This window comes from Rana temporaria, chromosome 6 (assembly GCF_905171775.1).
Source record: "Rana temporaria chromosome 6, aRanTem1.1, whole genome shotgun sequence".
Classification (NCBI taxonomy): Eukaryota; Metazoa; Chordata; class Amphibia; order Anura; family Ranidae; genus Rana; species Rana temporaria.
Window position 1 is genome coordinate 24,456,989 of NC_053494.1, and position 19,691 is coordinate 24,476,679.

Here is a 19,691-nt window from a genome sequence, read left to right on the forward strand (position 1 = left end):
CACACATGATCGGAATTTACGAGAACGGATTTTGTTGTCGGAAAATTTGAGAACAAGCTCTCAATTTTTTTTGTCGGAAATTTCCGACAAAAAGCTCACATCGAACATTTGTTGTTGGAAATTCCAACCGTGTGTACGTGGCAAAAGACAGAAATACCGTGTTTCCCCTAAAATAAGACCTACCCCAAAAATAAGGCCTACCCACATTTTCAGAAAGGGCTGCAATATAAGCCCTACCCCGAAAATAAGCCCTAGTTTAGAGTGCTGGGGAAATACTAGAGTACACTATATTACACTATTATATAGTGTAGTTGTGCCAAATACCTTTTTGGTATAGCGCTGACCTCCTTGTGCTCAGCTGTACTCGCGCTGCTCTCCTCTTCCCCTCTCCTCCCAGCGGGGGATCTCGGGCCCCCCTCCCTCTGCATTTCTTAGAGCTGGGAAGAGGCTTTCGGCGGGAAAAGGAATTGCCGAGCAGCGATCAGCTGATGTCGGGCTGCTCTGCTCTTCTGCAAGCTGTCAGCGAGGGATGTCGGGCCCCTCTCCCTCTGCAGTGCTTGAAGAGGGGAAGTGAGCTTCAAAGGGTTACAGATGCGCCCAGCACTAGAAGAAGGTATGTGGCACAATTGAATTGCCGACATACACATTATGCAATATGCGGTGCTGTAAATTTTAGGAATTTCCACAGGGGATTTCTGACAGGCAGGGGGGAGAGAAGACAGCATATAAGACCTACCCCGAAAATAAGCCCTAGTGTGTTTTTGGCTGGCAAAATTAATATAAGACCCGGGCTTATTTTAGGGGAAACACGGTAAAAACCCAACAGGTTTTCCAAACCTTCCCCACTCTATCCAAATTAAAAAAAGTTTCGATGACCTTTCCATAGCAGTCCAAAAATAAAACACATCTGAGAATACAACATCTGCCTGGTCTCATGAAGGCTGTATTAAAGGAATTTTCCTGTACATATAGGAAACAAAATGTGTACATTCAATTTTAAGAAGGAAATAAGTTCCATTTATACTGGCATACAAAAGATATGGGTGCTATAAACAGTTTTTCGGAAGATATTAGTCCCAGCCAAAGTCGTGGCCAGTCATTTGGTAGAACTTCATATTGTACGGTCTATAGAAGTCCTGGAGACGTAGCAAGAGTCTATGGTCTATATCCGGATGTGGCCGTCCCTTGGATTTCCCTAGACACCGTGGCTTGCCTCTTCCCTCTGGTTTTTTCAGACATGGAAAGCCCTTGGTTTTGTTAAAGTAGAAATGTTTGTCTGTTATCACCCTCTTTAGCCCCAGAAAGTCTTGAACCCTTTCCATCTCACCAGCTGGGTCACTGACCAGTCTCTCTCCGCTGACAAAAAGGAATTTGGAGAGAGGGAAGTACTGGAGCCAGTTCTCTAAGTGCTTAGCATAGATGCCAATTCTTATGGCACTCCAGGAAGTGTCAATGGTGCCCGTGCTGGTGTTTTTAAAGGCCAGAGCTTGGAAGGACGGAAGCGATGGAGTTTTAGAAAGAGTCTGTGTGTAATCAGAGATAGCCCTGGTCACCGGATTCCTGACCACCACAATGAGCTTGGTGTCCTTGGACATGTTGTAAATCCTTTTTGGCGCCTCAAGGGTCACAAAGTAACTTGGGGTCTTCTCCATGGTGATTTGTCCCTCTAATGTCCGTGGCATCAAGTTTCTAAAAAAGAAAGGACAAGGGGAATTGTAAGTTGTATGCAAACAGGGATTTTCTAATATAATTTAAAAAAGCCAAGAGGATGGAGAGATACCAAATATATACCACCATTTTTTCTCTTTTACCATAATAAATATAATGAGTAAAGCTGGTCCTTGAAAAGAACCAGCCAATATTGGATACCATTGTAACCATGTAGCCACCAGAAACTCGTAACCAGCTAGGTAGGTACTGTACATGCCAGTCATTTCTCACAATAGCATTGAGCTCCTGATCACATAACTGGGGTTGCACTATCTAAGACCCCTTTCACACTAGGTCGTTTTGCAGGCGCCATTGTGCTCAAAATAGCACCTGCAAACCGACCTTAAACAGCAGCTGCTGTGTCTCCAGTGTGAGGGCGCTAGCAGGACGGTAAAAAAAGTCCTGAGGGCGCTAGCAGGACGGTAAAAAAAGTCCTGCTAGCCGCTTCTTTGGAGCGGTAAAGGAGCGGTGTGTATACCGCTCCTCCACTGCTCCTGCCCATTAAAATCAATGGGGCACCGCGGCTATACCGCCGGCAAAGCGCCTCTGCATGTTTTTTAACGCTTCATCGCTGCCTGCGCCGTCGTATGTTACGGTGCAATATTTACGCTGGCTGCTAGTTGGCGCTTCTATTGAGTTTGGCGTAGAATATGCAAATGAGTCGTTACGCCGCAGTAAAAGATACTCCGTTTCCGTAAGAGATACACCGCGTAAAGATAAACATGCCCCCTAGGTGGCGTATCCAATGTTAAGTATTGCCGTCGTTCCCGCGTCGCAATTTGAAAATTTTACGTTGTTTGCGTAACTCGTCCGTGAATGGGGTTGGACACCATTTACGTCCACGTCGAAACCAATGACGTCCTTGCGACGTCATTTAGAGCAATGCACGCCAGGATATTTTAGGGACGGCGCAATGCGCAGTTTGTTCGGCGCGGGGACGCGCTTCATTTAAATGAAACACGCCCCCTACCCGCCGAATTTGAATTCCGCCGGGTGATTTACGCTACGCCGCCGCAACTTTTCAGGCAAGTGCTTTGTGAATAAAGCACTTGCCTGAAAAACTTGCGGCCGCGTAACGTAAATCAAATACGTTACGCCCGCCCAAAAATACGCCCATCTACATAAATCTGGCCCTATAACTTTTGCGCAAACCAATCAATAAACGTTTATTGCGATTTTTTTTTACGAAAAATAGGTAGAAGAATACGTATCGGCCTAAACTGAGGAAAAAAAATGTTTTTTTAAATATTTTTGGGGGATATTTATTATGGTAAAAAGTAAAAAAAATTTTTTTTTTCAAAATTGACGCTCTATTTTTGTTTATAGCGCAAAAACTAAAAACCACAGAGGTGATCAAATACCACCAAGAGAAAATTCTATTTGTGGGGAAAAAAGGACGCCAATTTTGTTTGGGAGCCACGTTGCACGACCGCGCAATTGTCAGTTAACCTCTTGACCACTGGGCACTTAAACCCCGTTCCTAACCAGACCAATTTTCAGCTTTCGGTGCTCTCACAATTTGAATGACAATTACTCAGTCATACAACATTGTGCCCATCTGAAATTTTTGTTCTTTTTTCCCCACAAATAGAGCTTTCTTTTGGTGGTATTTGATCGCCTCTGGGTTTTTTATTTTTTGCGCTAAAAAAGAAAAAACACTGACAATTCTGTAAAAAAAAAAAAAAAAAAAAAATCTTGTTTCTGTCATATTAGCGGGTATTGCGGAGTATTGGGGGTATTGCGGAGTATTGGCGGTATTGCAGAGTATGGGGGGGTTATTGCAGAGTATGGGGGGGTTATTGCAGAGTATGGGGGGGTTATTGCAGAGTATAGGGGGGGCTATTGCAGAGTATGGGGGGGCTATTGCAGAGTATGGGGGGGCTATTGCAGAGTATGGGGGGGGGGGGTTATTGCAGAGTATGGGGGGTATGGGGGTATTGCAGAGTAAGGGGGGGTTATTGCAGAGTATGGGGGGGTTATTGCAGAGTATAGGGGGGGCTATTGCAGAGTATGGGGGGGGGGCTATTGCAAAGTATGGGGGGGCTATTGCAGAGTATGGGGGGGGGGGGGTTATTGCAGAGTATGGGGGGGTATGGGGGTATTGCAGAGTATGGGGGGTTATTTCAGAGTATTGATTTTATTGCAGAGTATTGCGCAGGGATGGATGGCTGGATCTGTGACTGCATTTGTCACAGATCCAGCCACAGCAGCTGCTGCTGCCTCCGCTCTCTCCCCTCTCCTCTCGCACTGTACTGATCGGTACAGAGAGGAGAGGGAGGAACCGGCGTCATTACATGACGCCGGTTTGTTTACAAGTGATCGCTCCGTCATTTGACGGAGCGATCACGTGGTAAACCGCCGCTATCAGCGGCGATTTACCGCGATCTGTGATGCGCCGGGTCTTCTAGACCCGGCGCTCACAGATGATTCCGGGAGCGCGCCCCAGGGGGCGCGCGAGTGAAGGATTCTGGGAGGACGTCCCAGGGACGTCCTCCCAGAATAACTCCACCGCGCTGTAGACGTCTTTTGTCTATGGCGCGGTGGGGAAGAGGTTAAAGCGGCGCAGTGCCGAATCGCAAAAAGTGCTCTGGTCTTTGACCAGCAATATGGTCCGGGGGGTTCCCCTTTAAGGAATCACGTTTTTTTCTACAGGGTTGAATGATGCAGATTTATTCCAGGCATATACACCTAGATGCCTCTCTGAATATCCAGTTACCTCTGGCCATAGTCAGCTCTGTAATGTTCCAGCCGGTGTAAAGGGAGCGATGTAATGAATAGCACTATTTTTATATGAAAACGATTGATATAAAAAAAGCCGTGTTCTCACTTTTCTGCTCCTCGGGGGACCTGAGATTTGAGGAGATCTTGAAAGATGGACCTCAGCCAAATCTTATATTTGTTGAAACAGTAACCTGTGCGGGGGGATTCCTCAAGCATCAGCAGATAAAGGAGAGCGTACACGACATTTCCATTGTCACAGCCATCTCCGGACTATCAGATAATACGCCATTACTGCTGTCATCTGATACCCAACATGTGCAATAGGCAGCCAATGCTATAATTAAGCTTTCATTCTCCATTCACATAGACGAGATCCAACTGTATTGACTGAACTCTATTCCATTCACCAGCTGTGGATGAGAGCACAAGTACACTACAGATGCTTGGGGGGGTTGTCACTGTAACCTTATTGTAGGGAATGAATGGGATACAGATTTAGGATGTGTGAAGGAATGTGGACTAGACTAAGGCAATATTCCGCAGTACCATAAGTCTTAACAGGCTCCATACGTTTTGTTGCCAATTATTTTATATAAATATAATTAAAAGAAAAAAAAAACTCCAAAAAGCTACTGCAGGTTCCCATCCCTTTAAACCCTTTGCGAGGAACTTCTTAAATTGAAACCAGAGGGCCTCAAGAAATTCCAGTTTACCCTAATGACTTATGTTCTGACAGCCACTAAACAAACCAATTGGATTACCATCCAACACACGTACACTGGCTGAGGTCACATCAGGAATTTGTTGGATATTCTCCAATGAAAAATTAACAGTGAAACTTTTGCCCAAATTTGAGAACGTTTAGGACCTACAGATTACCCATTTTTCCTGACTACTGTCCCCAGGATGCCCACCTACTCCTATACCTTCCCACCCTACCCCTTATCTTATCATTTGTCTGACCCTAATCTGTATGCTTTTTACTTACCGTATATACTCGAGTATAAGCAGGGCTGGACTGGGACAAACATTTGGCCCTGGACTTCATCCAGACTGGCCCACTTTGACAGGTCTCTCCCATGGCGGCCGGACAACTCCCGGACCCCCCCAACCCCCTTCACTAGCCACTAGCCGTTCTACTTTATTAGATACTGGTACTCTTATAGGCAGTACCAGTGGGGAAGCTAGGCATTATTTCCCCCGGGGCAAAGAATCACTTTGGTGTCCCCCCCTCCCTTATGGGACAAGATTAGGCAGAAGTAAGAAACTCCAAGGCCATAGCTGTTGAGTCAGCTATCTGTCCCCTCCCCCATGCTTCTCTGTTCCCCCCAGGTAAGCGCTGCGGGAAGGGAGAGACAGAGAAGGGGGGCAGTGGTCCCCTGTCACTGAAGCTGGCCCACTGAGCCATCGGCCCACTGGGAAACTCCCTGTAGTCCCAATGGCCAGTCCATCCCTGAGTATAAGCCATCACCTTTTTGTGCCTGATCTTCCGGATTTGGGGACCCGGTACCGGCCGGCTGTAGGTCCCCTGGACCCCAAACTTGGCACACGTGTAGCCCCACTCTTCCGCTGCAAGTGTGCAAAGTTTGTTGTCCGGGGTACCTGCGATCGGAGAGCATGGATCTTTCAAACCAGGCACCCTGGTTAAACGGTCATTTCTCTGGTGATTTTGTGGACCCGGTACTGGCCAGTCGTAGGTCACCTGGACCCGGAACTTGGCAAAACATGTAGCCCCATTTTTCCTCTACAAGTGTGCAAAGTTTGTTGTCTGGGGGACCTATGGCTGGGGAGAACCGAGTTTTCAAACCCGGGAACCCCTTCCATAAACATCAGTCTAGTCATGGAGACAGTGAGGCATGGGCATAGTGAGGCATGGGCACAGTGAGGCATGGACACAGGGGGGCATGGGCACAGTGAGGCATGGACACAGTGAGGCATGGACACAGTGAGACATGGACACAGTGAGGCATGCACATGGACACAGTGAGGCAAAGTGAGGCACAGTGAGGCATGCAGATGGACATCCTAGGCTTATACTCGAGTCAATACATCTTCCCATTTTTTTGTGGTAAAATTAGGTGCCTCGGCTTATATTCGGGTCGGCTCATACTCGAGTATATACGGTACCTTTCCATTCCATACTTCTCATTAAAGCAGAACCTCACCCACAAGGGTAAGTTCTGATTTTTGGCCTCTGACCCCCACCCACTACCTTTGGTTAGCTCTTTTTTTTGGGGGGGGGGGATTGGGTACCTGAGTGCACACAGTGGCCCCGATCCTAGTCTTCTGGGGTCCCTCTGCGGCTGTCTCGGCTCCTCCCCGCAACAACTCCACACAGATATGCGAGCGAGCTGCCATAGTGTAGAGCTGTTGCGGGCGTGCTCCCGTGATACACACTAGGCATGGCATACAACCAGCTATAAGTGCTATATTTAATGGAAATGTTTAATGGGGTTGTAGAGGTAAAAAAAAAAATCACCTTAATGCATTCTATGCATTAAAGTGAAAAAACATCAGATGATGAGCCCCCCCCCCCCCGAGCCCCCGTTTTACTTACCTGACCCTTCGAAAGTCCCAAGCTCGCCCCCGTCATCCTCCTCGAGTCTGGCCATTGATTGATTGAAGCCTGGCCATTGATTGGCTGCAGTGGATGGATTGAAAGCAGCGAACCGCGGGGCGGGGCCGATTGATACAGCATCGGCTATGGCCGCCGCTGTATCACGGGAGCACGCCCGCAACAGCTCCACACTATGGCAGCTCGCTCGCATATCTGTGTGGAGTTGTTGCGAGGAGGAGCCGAGACAGCCGCAGAAGGACCCCAGAAGACTAGGATCGGGGCCACTGTGTGCAAAACGAACTGCACATTGGGGGTAAGTATAACATGTTAGTTATTTTTAAAAAAAATAAGAATTTTTTCTTTACTGACCCTTTAAGAGTTTTTCATCAATAAGCACTTTTTATGAGTATTTGAATGTGTCGTGTTTTTTTTTTTTTGGAGGTTGCACCTGTAAAATCCCATGTTTTGTGTTCTACATTTCTGATGTGATGTGGTGCTAGTAACTACCCATCTTTGTACTTTTTTTAAAATATACATCTTGAGAAATATTTTTTTCTTACTGACTTTACTAACCTTCTCTAGGCCAGTTTTCCCCAAGCTCCATCAAGCTCTCCACTATATTGCGGTCTTTAATTATTGATAATGTTCATTTGTACCTGAGACGCCACGGACATTAAACCTCGAGCCTTGCATTATGCAGCATTTCCCTTGTGTTCCAGTAACTTTAATTAAAAGTGCAGATCATTTTGAGTGACCTTAGAATTCTCTTTTGGAATGTTAAACATCGCCTACAGGTATCTGATACTAAAGAGAGCACAACCTGTAGCAAGGATGACATTAAGCCTTACCCTGCTGAGAGAGACGGAATCCTACAGACTCCACCAGGGAAACTAGGAAGGAACTTTCAGAACTTCATCCATCTGACTTTTATTGAGGAATGACTTGGCTGGCCTTACACTGGTCAAACATTTCCATATTCATGGCTGCTAAATGTCAGATCCTTAGGATGTAAAGCGAGTAGAATTTATAGTAATTATGTAATGCACTGCAGCAGGATCTCTCATACTTTTTGAAGAGAACCCCAATGACATGTTTCTCCATTCTGAAGACTGCACCAATCCTCCACCCCAGCAGCAGATGCTAGCAGGGGGGAGAAGCCAGCCAGCAGTGCTAGGTTGGGGCACATGGCGGGCAATTGGTACCGTTGGAATGGAGGTTCAAATACAGGAAAGGGGGGGGGGGGCAGAACAGCAATGGGGACTTTTAATTACTAAGTTCAATCCTCCTGTGGCTCCCCTGCAGCAGTTGAATCCAGCAGGAGGGGAGAGGAAGAGAAGCCAGCAGCAGTGCTAGGTTGGGGCACATGGCAGGCAATTGGTACCGTTGGAATGGAGGTTCAAATACAGGAAGGGGGGGGCAGAACAGCAATGGGCACTTTTAATTACTAAGTTCAATCCACCTGTGGCTCCCCTGCAGCAGTTGAATCCAGCAGGAGGGGAGAGGAAGAGAAGCCAGCAGCAGGGGAGCCACAGGAGTATCAGTGCTGCAGGGGCAGAGAAATTGTGATGGGTGGGGGGGGCCAGGAGAGGTGCAAAGAGAGGCAGAGCGGTGGGGGAACGTGCAGCCGCAGGAAGAGTGAGCAGACAGGGCTGCTGCTGTCCTCGCAGCTCTAATTTCCAAAACTCAGCCCGAACATGGCCATCTCAGCTTACTGAAAACCATGACTGTCCCGGCAAATCCGGGACAGTTGGCAAGTATATATACGTGTATAAAAAAAATAGAACAGGATTTTAATGTAAAAGACTAAATAAGCATAGTCATAGACACATGGGCCCGGATTCACAGACATCAGCGCATATTTATGCCGCCGTAGCGTATCTTTTATACGCTACGCCGACGCAGCGCAGAGAGGCAAGCACCGAATTCACAAAGCACTTGCTCTCAAATCTGAGCTGGGTTTCTAAGGCATAAGCCAGCGTAGGTTGAAGTGGGCGTGACCCCATGCAAATGATGGGCCGAGTGCCAGACAGATACATATAACGAACGGCGCATGCGCCATCCCGTGGCCGCATTACAGTGCGCATGCTCAGAATCACGTCGAAACAACTGCCTAAGATACGTCGAATCACTGCCTACGGCGTGAACGTAACCTACGCCCAGCCATATTCACGTCCAACGTAAACTACGTAAAATACGACTGCTTATGTTCCCTGGTCCATACCTTTCCATGGCTTGCGCCTCATATATGGGGAATAACTTTACGCCGGACATACGACTTACGCAAACCGTGTATATTATGCGCCGGGCGCAAGTACGTTCGTGAATTGCTGTATTTCCCTCATTAACCTATTTGAATCGAAAATCAATGGGAGCGCAACATGCGTCCAGCCTAAATATGCGCCCACGATACGCCAGCGTAGGCAAGTTACGTCGGTCGGATGAAGCCTATTTTTAGGCGTATCTTGGTTTCTGGTTCGGCGCATAGATACGACGGCGCACATTTGTACTTACGACGGTGTATCTGGAGATACGTCGGCGTAAGTGCCTTGTGAATCCGGGCCATGGAGTATAGTTCAGTTGCCAAACCAGAAAACCCAAGTCTAATTAGGACTTGTTCTTTGTTCACACTAACTTTACTCACTGAAGAGCAATTTTTTTTATTCAGTTTGAAGGTTACAGTGATTTTAGTCATGTTTAAAGTGAAACTTTAAAAAAAAAGTAACATGTCTGGGGGATGCCCTGACCCTGCCTGTGAAGTGGTGCATCTGTGCGATGTATACATCCTATTACAGCAACACTGACATCTGCAAAGTGTTTCAGTTTCCGGCAAATGACAGCCCACGACTGTTTCATTCTGGTTGTAAACAAAAAGCAGCCGGGGATTTCCATCATCTATACCAGAACCTTGTTCTAGATGAGAGTCTGCTTCGGATATTAAAGGGGTTGTAAAGCTTCATGTTTTTTCACCTTAATGCATCCTACACTATCCACATGTGAAATGCATACCAAACCCAGGAGCCAGGGTACTAAATAGACCCTGCCTGACCCAAGATGGCTGAAAAGTCACATGTGATGCCAACATCTAATCAGATGATGTCTCTCTGTGACTGAGGAGATCATAGAGGAATGAGGCTCCTCTCAACTGTCCCGCACAGTACCTCTTCTTTGCCACAAGACGTCCTCAGTCTTCAGTGTAGACCAGCGTTTCTCAAAGTTGAGAAAATGACAGAGATTGCGTTTTTTATATGTTACTTTTTAAACTTTTGCGACATTGATTTACTATTTAATTTTTCAACATGTTCAAGGTTTTTAAAACGCTATCAATTTTAAATATTTTTTAAAACTCCCACGGCACGCCTGCAAATCTCACACGGCACACCATTTGGGAATCACTGGTGCAGACTGTGGTGACAGTGGTGGCCACAAGGTGGGATGGGGAGTAGATTTTGGGGGGGTCAGGGGGGGTCAAGGTTGGGGTTTTTCTGACTTTAGATTTACTGGATTAATAATGCCAACCTGAAAAAAGCAAAGTAACTGACAAACACAGAGGTATACCAGCTGGTTTGGTTCTATTTGAAGGGCTTGAATTTATTTTATAATGCATAGACATACTGGGGTAGATTCAGTAAGCAATTGCGTCTGCGTAACCATAGTTACGCAGCGCAATTGCTTAGTTGCGCCGGCATAACGCCTTTTCTGTATTCAGAAAGCTTGTTACGCCGACTGCAGCCTAAGATATGACTGGCATAAGGCTCTTATGCCGTCGTATCTTAGGCTGCATTCTTACGATGGCTGCTAGGCGGCGTTCCCGTAGTGGTCAGCGTAGAGTATGCAAATTGCATACTAACGCCGATTCACAACCGTACGCGCGCCCTACGTACGCATTTTACGTCGTTTGTGTTCGTCGGATTCCGCGTAAGGCTGCTCCTGCTATTAGCAGGCGCAGCCAATGCTAAGTATACCCGTCGTTCCCGCGTCGCAAAATTTGAAAATTACGTCGTTTGCGTAAGTGAATCGTGAATGGCGCTGGACGCCATTCACGTTCACTTTGAAGCAAATGACGTCTTTGTGACGTCATTTACCGCAATGCACGTCGGGAAAGTTTCCCGACGGAGCATGCGGACTACGCTCGGCGCGGGAACGCGCCTAATTTAAATGATCCACGCCCCCTACGGGATCATTTAAATTACGCGCCCTTACGCCGGGCAGTTTTAAGGAGCGCCCGCGCAAATTACGTAGCTACTGCTTCATGAATGAAGCGTAGCGCACGTAAATGACGGAGGCGCAGCGTTAAAACGGTACGCTGCGCCTCCGTAAGAGGGCGCAATTCGTACCTGAATCCAGCCCACTGTAGATTAATATTATAGAATTGCTCTAAAAACATTACATTATAAATACCCCTATTGAGTCTTTAAAACTGAAAGAGATTTAAAAGTGTCTTTCATGTCTGATGGTTAAGCAGGATAACTGGCCCAGTAGACATTTACTGGGGCGTTGTAGCAGTTTATAGAACAGCTGTGAAAGCAGTTCCATGGAGCGCTATGTCTCCTCTCTGGTGTTTATGGTTCTTCAGCTACACCAGCATCTGCAATTATTTTTCCGTCAGCTGAATAAAAAAAAGAACCATCTACCATTACCGCTATGGTGGCGCCCCACCAAATATCCCCGCGAGTCGGACATCGATCTTCTCCGACAACTCAACTAATTTCTGTCCTGTTTTCAAACAACGTTCTTATAAAACACTTCACTCTACTAGGAATAATCTCTGTGCTTTATATGTTTCTCCTTTACTGGTAACTCAATACATCCAGATTGTAGTTGGTGCCAACAAGGACGGGCGCAGAAACTGGATCCGGGTGGAAGTCAGTCTTTTATTACGCAGCCCGTTCTACCAGCGACACGGGAACAGGATATAGGAAACCTATTAACTTATACGGGGATGTTTATAGAAAGCCGGGACGTGCCAGAAAAGGCAAAACCGCCTAAAATATTAACAAGGAAATCATTTGGGTGAATAACAAAAGCCCATTTAGTGTTTGGGGAGCTTTCTACGATACCTTGTGTTATTTGCACTATAGGTACATACAGTAAAGTGCTGTACTTAAAATATCTACTAAACCATTTGTACTCACATTATTGTGAGATATACTCCATTTGAAAAGACAATCTTTTTCCAGGGTGTGTTTTTTCCCCACAAAAGACCAATTCTAGGCTATTTTTAAATGGCGCACCACCTGGATTCCAAAAACGTTTTCAGTTCTAGCTGCAACACTAATTTTCTCTCTGATGCTGTCCCCTGCAGTACCTCTTCTCTGCCACAAGATGCCCCAGGAGGCTGAGGAGAAGTAAGGCCCAGGCTCATTCAACCAGGAAGACTGAGGACATAATGTGAGTGCAGGGCAACGTGGACATCCTTCCTAGGAGGGCATCTTAACAATGCCCTGAACTTGTTGTATATTGGTCAGAGAGGGCAACCTATCACCAGAGAAGAGGCAAAGAGAAAGACCTTGCACATTATGTGATCGGCCTGAAGACTTCTGAAAAGATAAGCATGGGAAAAAAAAAGAAAAGCTAAAAATACTGAGCTAGATTCAGGTAGCTGCGCGCGATCTTACGGCGGCGCAGCGTATCGTATTTACGCTGCGCCGCCGTAAGTTTGAGAGGCAAGTGCTGTATTCACAAAGCACTTGCCTCCTAACTTACGGCGGCGTAGCGTAAATGGGGCCGGCGTAAGCGCGCCTAATTCAAATGATGATGAGGGGGCGTGTTTTATTTAAATTAATGGTGACCCCGCGTATTTTACGTTTTTTACGAACGGCGCATGCGCTGTTCGTGAAAGAATCCCAGTGCGCATGCTCGAAATTCCGCCGTAAATTGTCATTGCTTTCGAAGTGAACGTAAATTACGCCCGGCCCTATTCGCGAACGACTTACGCAAACGACGTAAAAAATTCAAATTTTGAAGCGGGAATGACGTCCATACTTAACATTGGCTGCGCCTCCTAATAGCAGGAGCAACCTTACGCCGAAAAAGCCTAACGTAAACGACGTAAATAAATTGCGCCGGCCGTACGTACGTTTGTGAATCGGCGTATCTAGGTTATTTGCATATTCTACACCGAAAACAACGGAAGCGCCCCTAGCGGCCAGCGTAAAATTGCACACAATTATACGCCACCGTATTCAAGTTACGTCGGCGGAGGAAGCCTATTTTTTGAACGTATCTGCCTTTGAGAATCGGCGTAAAGATACGACGGCGCAGATTTGAAATTACGGCGGCGTATCTGGAGATACGCCGCCGTAACTACTACCTGAATCTAGCCCACTGTCAGAGGGCCCTCAAAAGAGGGAGGGTGATTGGGTTCTGAGGTGGGGGTAGAGTTGGGCTTTCAAGGGGAACTCTGAGTGAAACCAAAGGCTAAGGGAGGAGGTGATCCCTAAAGCTGCACATCCATCCTGTCCCACAGTAGTATCAGAATGTCAGACAACCTCAGCCTGGCTACGCATTTCACTCCACCGCTCAGAGCTTAATCATAGGGGTTCCCCATGATTAAGCTCCAGGGGGCAGAGCAAAACATGTTGGGGGCATGGCCTGGTTAACAAGTCTATGCCCTAGTACAGCCCCCTCCCTCCTTGTATGTCATAGCCCCCTCCACTTTTGGGCCTTTCATCGATCCAGGTGGACGCAACGCTGTACCCTGGCCTAGGCCAACAAGGCCCAGGCCTAGGGCGGCACTTTGCAGGGGGGCAGCACAGAAAGAGCCCCCGCCAGCTTGTACTACACTATTAGTGTAGCGCCAGTCTGTTGGGGCGGTCTGGGCTGAGAGGCAAATTAGTCTAGCGCCCCCATAAAGCATCCGCACTGCTTCCGGACGTACGTTCGTGGATCGCCGTAACAAGCTAATTTGCATACTCGACGCGGAATTCGACGGAAACGCTACCTAACGGCCGCCGAAAAAATGCACCTAAGATCCGACGGCGTACTAAGACGTACGCCTGTCGGATCGATCCCAGATGCAGTCGTATCTTGTTTTGTGGATACAAAACAAAGATACGACGCGGGAAATTTGAAATTACACAGCGTATCAATAGATACGCCGGCGTAATTCTTTTGTGGATCTGCCCCTATAACTTTCCTACAGACTAAATAATATACACTGATTTTAATTATTTTATCCAAAGAAATTTAACAGAATACATTTTGGCAAAAAATGATGAAAAATAATTATTTATTTGCAACACTTTATAGCAGAATAAAAAAAATGCTTTTTTTTTCATAATGTATGGCCTTTTTTTGTTTATTTATCAAAAACTAAAACACCCATTTGTAATTAAATACCACCAAAATAAAGCTCTATTTGTGTAAACAAAATGATAAAAATATAATATGGGTACAGTGTTGCATGACCGTACAATTGTCATTCAAAGTGCGAAAGCGATGAAAGCTGAAAATTGGCTTGGGCAGGAAGGGGGTGAAGGTATTGTAGCGGTTAATCACATGGGAAAATGGGTCCACTGACAGGGTCTCTTTAAGGTGCCAAGAAAACTGGGCACACTGGCTGCTGACATCTTCTCTTAAACAGAGTGTGCAGAGAGCAATTGAACGTGTATCCTGTTTTTAATTTTAAATTGGAGGAATAGATTTTCCAAGGTAATGCTATTACTCTGACACATAAAACAGCTGACTGCACATCACACGTCCTCATTACCGCCTAGAACAGACAGCGTTCTGATTGGTTTAAAGAAAGGGGATATGGCAATCAAAAAAAGAAAAAAAAATGTATTGAAGGAAAGCCAAAAATAAAAATGTGGTCCCTGACAAGCAGAAATACATTTGTGAAATGTCTAAAGACATTGGCCCAGATTCACAAAGCACTTACGCCGACGTAAAACACCTTTTGCCGACGTAAGTGCAAATGTGTGCCCGGCATATGTGTGCGCCAGACCCACAAACCAACATACTCTTAAACACAGGCCACCCTACGCCGACGTATCTTGCACACGCCGGCGTAGCGTGGGCGCACATATGAGCTGGACGCATGTTGCTGCTCCCATTATTTAGGCATTCAAACATGCAAATGAGGGGAAATATGGCGATTCACGAACGTAAGTGCGCCTGACGCATGCTACGCGAGGTGCACGTAAGTTGTACGTCCGGCGTAAAGTTATTCCCCATAGATGAGGCGCAACCCAGCAGCAGACATGCAAAGGCCTGCACCAGGGAACACAAGCCAGCGTATTGTGCGTTGGACGTATGTCTGGCTGGGCGTACGTTAAGTTCACGGCGTACGTGGTGATCCGGCGTAGCTTAGGCAGTTGTGCCGGCATGGTTGTGAGCAGGCGCAGAGGGGTGCTGTGCATGCGTCCACGTCACGGCGCATGCGCAGTTCGTGATACGCCGGGCGTAAAACACTGCACCACGCTCGGACCATCATTTGCATGGGGTCATACCCACTTCCACCTACGCCGGCCTGCGCCTTCGAAACCCAGGCCATGCTGGCACAACGTTGGGAGAACTGGCTTGCTGAATGCAATGCTTTCCTCTCCACGCTACGCCGGCGTGGCATACGGCGTTTGTGCTACGGCGGCGTAATGTGCGCCCACACTCTGTGAATCTGGGCCCTTACCTTTGTAAACAGAACTACAAGCAAGCATTATAATGCACACACTGAAATCTATAAATGTGGTCTTCCCTCCCATTCATAGAATTTGTACTTCTGCTCTGTCAATCTTGTGATGCAAGCGCCCCTGCCAAACAGCACAGGCAGTCCCCCCCTTATTAGTCCCCAGCAGTGCTGACCTACTCACACGGTCTTTCTCTTGGCCTGTGCCTCCAGGAAGGGCTTCCTACATGTGTTGTGGCAGGATCCTTCCAGCATCCGAGCCCTCTCCCCCCAGACTAGGGGATAGCTTCCTCTCAACCTCCACTCACTACCTCTAGAACATTCTCCAATGTCCCACAAACAGGGGCAGGTACCAGAGGAGCTGTCAGGATGACTCACTGAATTTAAACTCAAAATTGACCAGAACATTTGTAACACCATGTAACACAATGCACTATGGTGCTTTCCTTAGTGAGTTGGGGACCTTTCAAAATGAATAAGAATGTAATGCAGTGAGTCCATCAAGTTCAACCACACGCTGGAGCGGTGCGCTGGCAGGACGTTTAAAAATGCTGCCCCGGCTGTGATTCGTTACAGCACAAGCTGATTTTTAGGAAGGTGGGGGTGTCCCTGAATGGCAGTTTGGAAATGTGGTCACTCTAAGCGTGGTGGGTTGGCATTTTGAGAGCTAAAGTCAGTGCCTGACCACCTGCCAGAGGGCAGCAGCAGGGCCGTCTATAATATGGTTTGGGCCCTGGGCAAACATTTTTTTTGGGCCCCCCTCCAGCTTATTTTGGGCCTGGCTGGTTCACATGTATGTGTTTTGGTGGCCCTCATTTGTGCAGGCACAGCAGCCCATTGATTTGAATGGGCTGCCATGCCTTTGTATATATAAAAAATAAAAGAAATAAAGAAATATATAAAAAAAGTATTTTTATATAAAAAAAAGTTTTTTTTTTATAAAAAAAGGGGGAATGTCATCCGGGGCCCTGGGGAACTACTGGCCCCTGGGGACCTCCAGACCTCTAAAAAAAAAAATTGGCCCTTTAATAAAAAATAAAATAAAAATATATTAAAAAAATATATATTTTTTATTTAAAAATACATAAAAAAAAGGGGGGTTGCCATCTGGGGCCCTGTGGACCCCTAAAAAAAATTGGCCCTTTAATAAAAAATAAAAATATATTAAAAAAATATATATTTTTTTTATTTAAAAATAAATAAAAAAAGGGGGGTTGCTTTGGGCCCCCAACAGTGACAGGGCCCTGGGCAGCTGCCCCTGTTTATCCTATGGTAACGACGGCCCTGGGCAGCAGTATAGCCACAAGAAAGAACAAACCTCAGAAGCCCATCTCAGACTGACCACCATGGCCCATGAGAAGATGATCTGTAGCCCACATTGCGGAATGCCAAGCAGACTTTCTGAGTTTCCCAGCTGAGTTCCCTCCTTAGAAATGTTTGCATTATAATAAACCCCAATGTGAAATATGAATGGAGGAACAAAAGAAGGGAGATTTCCTTGAAGTTTTTCTCGCCGGGAAGTATTTGCCTTTTTATACTATGAAATCCGCATCTGTGTTTTTACGCAGCAGACAATAAAGGGAAGGGTATGGCGCTGCGGCAATGTTTTATGTGAATGAAATAAACGAAAAGACAATAAAACATGAAACAAGATAACGACATGTGCCATTCCCCGGAGACAGGCAGCGGGCATCGCAGATAGAGTGAGGAGGAGATTCATGAGGAGCGCGCCGTCCTTCGGAGGAAAGATCTTCTAGGTGGAAATCCTTCGTAGGCAATCACTGCAGGAGTCTCTTTACCCGTCATACCTATTTATTAGTACTTTTTTGTTCGTCATTAACAAAGGCATGTAAGTCTCAAGATCAATATCAGATTTCTTGTAAAGTCCCACTTCCCCAGAGCTCTCTTGCGCATGGATACAAAAAAACGCCACGTTTTTAAGCATTTTTTTTTTTACTGATCTAAATGCAGCCCATTGTTTTTAATGGGCCTGTACTAGAGGTGGTCAACCTGTGGCCCCTCGCAGCCCACTAATGTGGCCCTCGACCTCAGACCAGGGAAGCGAATGCCCAGGGTGGGCAACCCGTTGATCATAATCTGGACTTGCCGACATCCCAGTGAATCAGAGTGCGTGGAGTGCACTGGCAGAAGAGGAAGCAGGCGTCCGAAGCTCCGTGGCCGCGGGACCTGCGGACCTGATCGCCGCTGGAGTCCCGCGGTCGGCTCCGGAGCTGAAGAACGGGGAGAGCTGTGTGTAAACACAGCTTCCCCGTTCTTCACTGTGGCGCTGTCATTGATCGTGTGTTCCCTATTATAGGGAAACACGATTAATGATGTCACACGTCCAGCTCCGCCCCCTACAGTTAGAAACACAGATGAGGTCACACTTAACCCATTCAGCAAACTGCAATTGTAATTTTCACAGTAAACAATGCATTTTTAATGCATTGTTTGCTCCAAAATGACAATGGTCCCAAAAATGTGTCAAAATTGTCCGATGTGTCCGCCATAATGTCGCCGTCACGAAAAAAAAATCACTGTTCGCCGCCATTAGTAGTAAAAAAAATAATAAAAATGCAATAAAACTATCCCCTATTTTGTAAACGCTATAAATTTTGCGCAAACCAATCGATAAACGCTTATTTCGATTTTTTTTTACCAAAAATAGGTAGAAGAATACGTATCGGCCTAAACTGAGGAAAACATTTTTTTTATATATATTTTTGGGGGTATTTATTATAGCAAAAAGTAAAAAAATATTGATTTTTTTTCAAAATTGTTGCTCTATTTTTGTTTATAGCGCAAAAAATAAAAACCGCAGAGGTGATCAAATACCACCAAAAGAAAGCTCTATTTGTGGGGAAAAAAGGACGTCAATTTTGTTTGGGAGCCACGTCGCACGACCGCGCAATTGTCAGTTAAAGCGACGCAGTGCCGAATCGCAAAAAACTGGTCGGGACCTTTACCTGCCTAAAGGTCCGGGACTTAAAGTGGAGGTTCACCCTTTAAAAAAATTTATGACATCTGACATCACACGGAGTCGCGCCATCCTACTGACAGAATGCCGGTGTTTTTTTTTCTCAGCACATACCTCTTAATCCCGGCGGGATTGCCGTGAGGTGAAAATCGGGATTAAGAGGTATGTGCTGAGAAAAAAAAAAAAACACCGGCATTCTGTCAGTAGGATGGCGCGACTCCGTGTGATGTCAGAATTTTTTTTGAGGGTGAACCTCCACTTTAAGTGGTTAAAAAAACGGTATACCTGCTTGCTGCCCAGGACAACCCCTCGGCAGCAAGCGGTTAATGTCACTTCCACTTTAATAAAACAAAGAATTGCAGATTTAAATAAAGTGACATCTTTTTAGCTTTATGCATGAAAACTGGAGGCAAAAAAAAAAAAAGTCAGCCACCAATCAGGACGCGGCCGTCATCTTTGCGATGATTGATGGCTGCGGACACTTTTGTCTTCTCCTCTGCATTGCCTGTGTCAATCATCTTTTCTATACCCTCCATTCTGAACATATGCTGTTATTTCTGGATTAGCGCACAATCTTATTCGCTCGACAGGCAGCGATTGTCCTGTACGCTGCATGGGGGGGGACTGAGATCGGCGGCACGCTGTGCGGTAATGAGAAAATTAACCTCAGACGGGTCATCCAAGGTGCCTGCGCTGCCAAGACCAAGCAAGTGACAGCCCATTAGCTGCGCAGCTTTCCTGTGGCCAACCGTGTTGGCTGTCCTTCTCCGTGAGAGCCAGCGCCTGCCAGGTCCCATCTCACACCCCGAGAGCTGGGAAAATGCATCTGTTTCATCTCTCTGCCTCTCCTCCATACAGGGACTGACTCTCACATGGGGAGCCAAGCCAGGCTGAAATTCAATCTGATTAGATTTTGCCTTCCCTGGACCCTCGTTCGCGCCTTACCAACACGCTTTTGGAATAAAACATTTCTGTTTTCGTTACATACCTTATTGTAGGCCCAGCGGCGTCATCACTGGGTGCTTCTCTATGCGATGCAGGCAGATCATGGCTGGGGGGAGGGGCTGAAAACATTCCGCTTCTGAAAGAATGGTCAAACATTC

At 46.5% G+C, this 19,691-nt stretch overlaps 1 protein-coding gene across 1 annotated transcript in view; it reads right to left on the minus strand.

The window, feature by feature from the left end:
• Positions 1–496: 496 nt before the first annotated feature.
• The window catches only part of HS3ST6 (heparan sulfate-glucosamine 3-sulfotransferase 6), a 79,436-nt gene continuing 60,241 nt past the window's right edge, over positions 497–19,691 (minus strand). Inside the window, exon 2 of the mRNA XM_040356464.1 lies at positions 497–1,689. Within this exon, the coding sequence (XP_040212398.1) occupies positions 1,071–1,689 (619 nt within the window). The 3' untranslated portion in view covers positions 497–1,070. The remainder of the gene's footprint in view (positions 1,690–19,691) is intronic.